Raw genomic sequence first — 7,964 nt, 5'->3', positions numbered from 1 at the left:
CCCTGGGCACTTTCTTACCAGTGCCTCTGTTACCTCTAGCTTCATACAGAAGGAGGAGTATGCCCTGAAGTCTTTGTGAGGACAATTTTAGCCACAAGAAACAACTTATATTAGTGCTCTAGAGTTTTCTGGTATTAAAAGAAGGATTTCAGGACTCTACTTCCTTTTTGTGTAAGGCTATAACAGGCTAATCAATTCAAGGCTGAAGTGAGTTGGTAAAGACACACACACATTTAACAAATGAAAATAAAAAATACGTAAGCACACAAAGGAACTTGAAGAGAATGAAATTATATGCATTTAAATCTCCTCAGAAAGTCAAAGTTTGAACAAGGAAACGCATGAAATTCCACCATAAATCAGTCTAACATTCTTCTTAACTTTACTTCTCAAGTGACATATTTTCCTCACATTTCAGTTAGGGAGAATACAGTAGAGTGGGTGGGTCTTAGATTTGTTGACAGGCAGACACAGACAGAAGACACAGTCTTCCTATCCTAGTTTAGACACTCCATAGCTATGTGATGCAGAGGAAATAATTTTATTTCTCTGAGACTCCATTTTCTCATCTATAAAATGAAAGTGTTGAAAAGATGGCTTCTAAGCTCTTTTTCAGCTCTGATCCTGTGATTTAAATATTGCTGGTCCTTTATGTCCTTAAAAAAGTTTTTATCACTTTGCTATTCACAATAATTATCCTTAAACTTTAATTACTGTGATTATTCACAGAATAAGCCCTTACATTCTAAAACAAACTTTGCTTTTCAAGTCATTTGTAAACCATGATTCATTTTTATCAGAAATTTATCGAATTGTGGAAACTACAAGTGTTTTCTGAGGTAGAGTGATCTTTTTCATGTGCAAGAAATGCCATAGCTTTTCAAGCAGGATCTGATTCTGTTTGCTAAATCTTGGTCCTTGATTAAATATGCACATTGGCCTTAGATCTTACAGGAGGTTTATACATTGTCTAGTCACACTTGTACACTCCTTGAGAGAGAAGAGCTCTGCCAGTAAATGAATTTGAACTTACCTCTTTTTTTTTGGGATGGATTAAACCAATCTTTAACTTCTTATCTTGATAAATATATTATAAATAGCACTCATTTACATATCTGTCTAGGCAGACAGATGCTAATGATTTAAACATTAAGATGTCTATTTTCTTCTCTCTACACATGTGGTAATTTGGTTTTTTTTTTTCCTGGAAAAAAAAATGTGCTAAGCCTTTAAAACTTTTAAATAATATTCCTGTCCTGCTCTGCTCTTTAGGGAAGGCTCTCCTCACATGCCACTTTTTTTTTTAATTGTTTCATGAAAGTCCACGTCTTCTAATGCCAGTTTCCAGCCTCTAAAATGTAATAATGAGGCAATAGGATATATTGGAAAGAGCCCTGGGATTACAATCAGGAGATGCTGGTTCCAGTATTAGTTGTGCAACTTATTAACTGTAAGCCTTGGACAAAAAAACAAAGCAAAAAACAAGCAAAAAACAAAAAGAAAGTGAAACAAAGCAAAAAACAGACCAAGTTCCAAATTTCATGTAAAAACACAGATGGTAATATTTGCAAAATAGATAATATGGAAAAAACAATTGAGAGTAAGCTTTAAAGCCAGGGAGACATTAAATTCATTTCTAACACATATTGTTGACCTTGGGTAAGTCTCTTTACTTAAGGTGCTCACAACACTTAGAGTACTGGGTTGTATTACTAGAGTTTTCTCATTCAAGAATTTCCTATATCAATGGGATCCCTGGGCTACTGTCTAGCCCTAATATTTTTTAAGCACTGCTCATTTTCTAGTTAAACAGAGAGGAGATCTTTGTTTAAACAGTACATGTGGGTTACTGTTATTGATATTGGATGATAATGGATAGGGGCTGGGCCTGAAGTCAGGAAGACTCATCTTTCTGAGTTCGAATCCGGTCTCAGATATTTACTAGAGCTATATGACATGGGCAGGTCACTTATTCTTGTTTGGCTCAGTTTCCTCATCTATAAAATAAGCTAGAGAAAGAAATGTAAGATAATCCTAACCGGGGTCATAAAATGAAATGGACACAACTGAAAAATAACTGAGCAAAAAGAGATTAAATATGTTAGATTGAATGATTTAGGTCAACTCTTAGAAACAGTAAGCCAGAATACCCTTAATCAAATGCTGTTTTCTCTGTAGCATTTCTCTTTGTGGAAAATAGTGTTTGATATGGTTTCTGAGAGACACAAGTATTTAACAAAGGCAAAGGATAGGGCATTTAATTTGTTTCTCGTCATTGGCCTAAGAAGTTTTGTCATTTCAGTATTACCTTTGGTTTCAGTGATGTAGTCATTTTACACACATGTGTCACATACTTATATGTGTGTGTATATATGTATACACATATTCATATATGCAATACACACATGTTCCTATATTTGGATGTATTATAATAGACATATAGATAGATATGTACATAGTTATATGTATATAACTGTACATAACTATATAACAATGAATTTGTATGTAACATGCATTAGATAGATAGATGATAGATAGATAGATAGATAGATAGATAGATAGATGTACATTTAGATCTGTATATATTTCCAAATAACATGCAATATAAAACTCAAATATATTAACATGCACACATGCATTTATATATTTGTGTGTGCATTTTTTGTATGCATTTATGTTTATATCTTCTGATTACTTCACTATGTGACACAAGCTCACAAGTATATAATTACACACTGGGAAAGTACTTTAGATATATCTAGTCCAATTATCTCATTTTACAAAGGAGAAACTGAGAAACAGAAGTTCAGTGATTTGCCCACGGTCACACAGGATTTGAACTTAAATTCTCTTACTCTAAGCCTAACATGCTTTCCAGTATACGTAGCTTAGAAATATTTCCATGTTTGTCTGAAATGTTTATATTTGATGTTAATTGTGTTGCATTCTACTCAGTAGGTATAGCCATTCCCAGATCACTACGTACACTCTTTTTAACTTTTTTGTTTGTTTGTTTCTATTACAAGTAGCACTGTTATGAAAATTTTTGATGAATGTATCCTATCTTTCTGTCATTGAACTTCAAAAGGTAATTCCTGGACTTGCTGATTCCAAGGGTATAAACACTATAATAATTTTATTCCAAATAATTCCAAATTACATTCAAGAAAAATTGAACCAATTTCCAGCTCCACCAAGAGTGTGCCTGTATTGTCCTAACTTCTGCAATTTTGTTTGTCCTAACTTTTATAATTTTTTTGAATTTTAAGAGTAATACTTTGGATTTGTTTAAATTGTATTTTCCTTATTGTTTAAGATCTTTATTTTTATTTTAGGAATGATCGCTTAAAGTTTGCATTTCCTCCCCTGAAAATTCTTCACATCATTTGACCATTTATCTATTAATAAATGTCTCTTATTCTTATAATTCTGTGTCAATATCTTTTACATTTTCAAAGTCAAGTTTTTAACAGTGATCTTTGGTGCATTACTTGCCCCAAATTCCAGTGTTTCCTTCTTATTCTAATTGAATTTATTCTGCTTGTGCAAAACTTTTATTTTCACTCATATAAAATCGACAGCTCCTATTTTATCTATTTGTAATTGTATTCAACCAAGTTCTTCCCTTATTCACAGTTATGAAAGATGTAGCCCTTATTATCTATCAAAAGAGACGGTAACTTTTTTTAGATGTTATTTATTTAGATGTTTATCCATTTAAAATGAAGTATCATATATGATATTGATAGAGACTCGTTTTCTACCAAATCTTTTCCAGTTTTCCCAAAAGTTCCACTTTCACAGTCTCACACAAAGTAGTTTGTATTACATACTTTATTGATCAATAGGCTGATGAATGCATTTACTTCAAGGTCTTGATAACAGCATATTCTACTATTCTCATTTTCTAATTTAAATCACTACCTGTTAGTTTGGGTAATTACAGCTATATCATTTAATTTCATATAAAGTGATAATATATAATTTCCTTCCTATTAAAAAAAAAACCTGAAAACATCTACAATCTATAGCATTTTTTTTATATTTAGTGTTTAGTTAGACATATTTAAAAATATCATTGGCTAAAGATTATTTCACTCTTTGCTATGGTTGTCTCGACTATTATACCATTTGCCCATTTGTATCAATATCTGAAAGATTTTTCTAATGATTTTGCCTGAAACCTTATTTCTGGCGAACAGTCCCCCATTGTACTAAATACTTCTCTGCATTAGGCCTGATGACCTATGATGTTCCCACTTGGCTGCTGTGGCCATACCTACTCTCTAAATAAGGGTCTCTTGTATTCTTTGTGTCCACTCTTCCCACTGGCACTATGGGACTTTTCTGAGAGAATATACCTCAGACACAGTATTCTGTTGCTATTCGTCTTATTCTGCCCTTTCACTGAACACCTTGTTTTGAACTGACTGTACTGACTTTCTGACTATTAACACCAGTCACCCACTGCAGCCCAGGCCATTGCCGATTTTCCTCACTTTTGCCATGTCACTGGACTTCAATGACCCTGGAAGAGAGAACGAGGCTGATGACTTTCTTCAACTCTGCCTCCCTTAAGTCCAATTTATATTTGAGTCAAGACATTACCCCATTGATGTCATTACTCTTGGCAAATGAAGGGTAAAAACAAAACAACAACATTAAATCCAAATGCATTGGTGGGACAACATAGGTATTAAGTGTGTGGACCTAAAAAGTATATTGAAATTGAGTTTCCTTTTCATTATTCTTCTTCAAGATTCTTTCTTTGCTCTATAACATTTTTAAAAAGTTTTAACATGTTTAGAAGTATTCATATACATTTTTTCTTACAAGAATAGTAATAAGAATTAAATTTACATAACAATTTAAAGTTTGCAAAATGCTTGATAAATGTTATCTCATTTTATCTTCACAATAAACCAGGAAGGTAGTTGCTATTATTAACTTCATTTTATAGATGAGCAAAATGAGACAAGACAAACAGTGTGTTACTTGACTATATACATTTAATTAGTAATGATCAGAGGTCAGATACGAACTTAGGTCTTCCTGACTGCAGGTGGAGTATTGTATCCACTATGCCACCCAGATGATTCAATCAAATAAACATTTATTAAGCATTTACTATGTACCAGGCACTGTAATAAGCATTGGAGATACAATCAATAAAAAGAAATACAGCACCTGCTCTCAAGTTGCTTACAATCTAACGGGAAGAGGCAATGCACAGATTAGAGGCAGGAAAGCAGGGGCAGTAGAGAGTAAGGGAGCAATAAATGTGGGATGGGTTACCAATGTTGTGTTCTGAGAGCTTGGGGAAAAGAACACTGCCTTGGGAATAGTATTATGAGGTCTGATTATGCTAGCCAGAGAAGGTTGAGTTAAATATACATACATACATACATACACACACACATACATACACACACACATACATACACACACATATGTATGCATGTATATGTGTATATATACACACATACACATATGTGTGTATATATACACATGTGTATGTGTGTGTATATATACATGTGTATATATACACACATACACATATGTGTGTATATATACACATGTGTATATATACACACATACACATACATATATGTGTGTGTGTATATACATATATATGTATGTATATTATCAATGCCTAGAGAGAAATCTAATCAGGAGAGGAGGGGGTTTATCTTTTCATGGTCCTGCCTCAAGTTCCAGCTTGGTGTTAGGTAGCGCTATTGAGTTCTATGAGGCTCAGGAGGACATCTCTCTGTTTGCAAGGGTAGTCATAGGTACAGGCCAGGGCAGTCTGGACAGGAAGCAAAACTGGTCATTTGAAATGGGTATGGTCTGAGAAGCCTTGACATGACAAGAGAAGTCAGAGGCCTAAGTGCTGTCCCTGGGTCCTGGTCAAACTCCTTGGGAAGACTCAGGGAGAGGAGGCCACAGGTGACCTGAATGGCAGAAGACATCTTAATGATGTGAGATGAGGATGAGAAAAAAAAAAAGGAACTTTCAATGAATGACCTTTTATGTGAGAATATAGAGAATGGGGAAATAGTGGCAGAAGACATCTTAATGATATGTCTAGTGTATTTGTCTAGTATAATTATTTAACATCAGAAGCAGAATCTATTAACTAACCTGTAAGCTTGTTAGCATGAACTGTCTTTTGACATTCCTTTGTATCTCTAGTGCTCTAATACAATGGCTAGTATTTAGTAATCAATAAATCAATAAAAAAAAACCTTGTTAACTTGATTGCACGTTTATCACATTGTACATGATCTTATTATAGATTATTGAAACAATAACCTTAGTTTGATATTTTTCTTCAAGAAGGTAGACAGTACTTTTATAGAAAATTACTAAAGATGGATGGAATTTGCTTTTTGATTGTATGTAGACACAGATGACAATTCTGCAAATGAGAATGGAATATTCCATTACTAGAGATTATTAGCTGGAAATGATAAAAGATTTCAAAGACAGATGAAAGAAAGAACCAAAAGTACATTTTTAAAAATAGGAATCATGAGACAAATGGAAAAGAAATAGAATCTCCATTAAATTTAGCTATTTGTTCCACAAGACTAGGCAGGTAGAAATTTTTTCATTGCTATGATGACATCCTTGTTCCTCAGAGCATATATCAGGGGGTTGAACATTGGAGTCACCATATTGTAGAAAAGAGAAAACACTTTATCTGTTCCTGTTAAATGGCTGGACTTGGGTCGCAAATACATAATAATACCAGACCCAAAGAATAATGAAACTGTTATGAGATGGGAGGAACAGGTGGAGAAGGCTTTGTGCCTCCCCTTGGCTGATTGCAATTTCAGGATGCTGCTGATGATTCTGCTGTAGGATGTAAGTATCAACAGAAAGGGAACCATGGCAAAGAGCACAGTACCAGCATAGATGGCAGACTCATTCACAGAGATATCCCCACAGGCCACCTCCAGTACTGGAGTAATGTCACAGAAAGCATGATTCAGTTTGTTAGAACCACAGAAGGGAAGAGAGAAAATCTGATATGTCTGTCCTATCTGACCAGGAATTGCACCAATCCAAGAGGCAAGCACCAAGCAGACAGAAACTTTGTGGTTCATGATAAGAGGATAGTAGAGAGGCTTGCAAATAGCCACATAACGGTCATAGGCCATGACAGTCAAGAGAAAACACTCAGTGACTCCAAAAATAAGAAAGAAACAAAGTTGCACAGCACATCCCAGGAAGGAAATATTTCTGTTTTTGGTACAAAGATCCATCAACATTTTGGGGAGGGTGACCGAGGTGTAACAAATTTCCAAAAATGAAAAGTTCCCCAGGAAAAAATACATTGGTGTTTGGAGAATTGAATCAGTCTTGGTTATGACAATGATGAGGCCATTTCCTATAAGAATGTTCACATAGATGATCAAGAAAATCCCAAACAGAAGCCATTGTAGGTTGGGGTCATCTGAAAATCCAAGGAGAATAAATCCCACCACATCAGTAAAATTTGTTCCTATCATTCTTTCTGTATGTTTTATCTGTGGAAACAGTGAATGGTCACTTAAACTCCGTGGACTTCAGTTTCTCCTGCTTCAGATTAAAGGTGTTCGACATGATATTCTCTGTGCTGTTTCAATTATAACATTCCATATTCAATGTTATAAGATACTTTACAATTTTAATATTCTTGTTCAAAGGACACTTCTGGGTCTAACATCCTGTAGTCAATGATAATGTTCCTCCAGCTTCCTATATCATATATGCTAAGCCCTAGGCAAATCTTTCACACTCTACACCATAATCTATGACTAGTGTCAACTAAAAACTATCATTTCAGTTCGTCACTCAAGAATTTCTTTTTTGTGGCTGCTGTGATCTTCTCTCTCATTCCTTCTTTTTTTCTCTCATCTCTATATCATTTCTATCTCTTTCTCTATATCATCTATGACTGTCTCTGTCTAGATCTG

General features: G+C 34.4%; 1 protein-coding gene across 1 annotated transcript; it reads right to left on the bottom strand.

The window, feature by feature from the left end:
- Window positions 1-6,593: 6,593 nt before the first annotated feature.
- On the bottom strand, window positions 6,594-7,529 carry LOC110199545 (olfactory receptor 10AG1-like). The gene has a single exon (XM_020974424.2). It carries the CDS (start codon window positions 7,515-7,517, stop codon window positions 6,594-6,596), a length of 924 nt encoding a protein of 307 aa, XP_020830083.1. The 5' UTR covers window positions 7,518-7,529.
- Window positions 7,530-7,964: the final 435 nt, after the last annotated feature.

This window comes from Phascolarctos cinereus, unplaced genomic scaffold (assembly GCF_003287225.1).
Source record: "Phascolarctos cinereus isolate Bilbo 61053 unplaced genomic scaffold, phaCin_HiC Scaffold_9;HRSCAF=440, whole genome shotgun sequence".
NCBI classification, from domain to species: domain Eukaryota; kingdom Metazoa; phylum Chordata; class Mammalia; order Diprotodontia; family Phascolarctidae; genus Phascolarctos; species Phascolarctos cinereus.
This window is presented reverse-complemented; position numbering and strand designations above follow the sequence as displayed.

What these genes read in the sequence shown, in the direction of transcription:
- LOC110199545 (XM_020974424.2), bottom strand. Translation starts at nt 7,517, where the DNA reads ATGATAGGAACAAATTTTACTGATGTGGTGGGATTTATTCTCCTTGGA.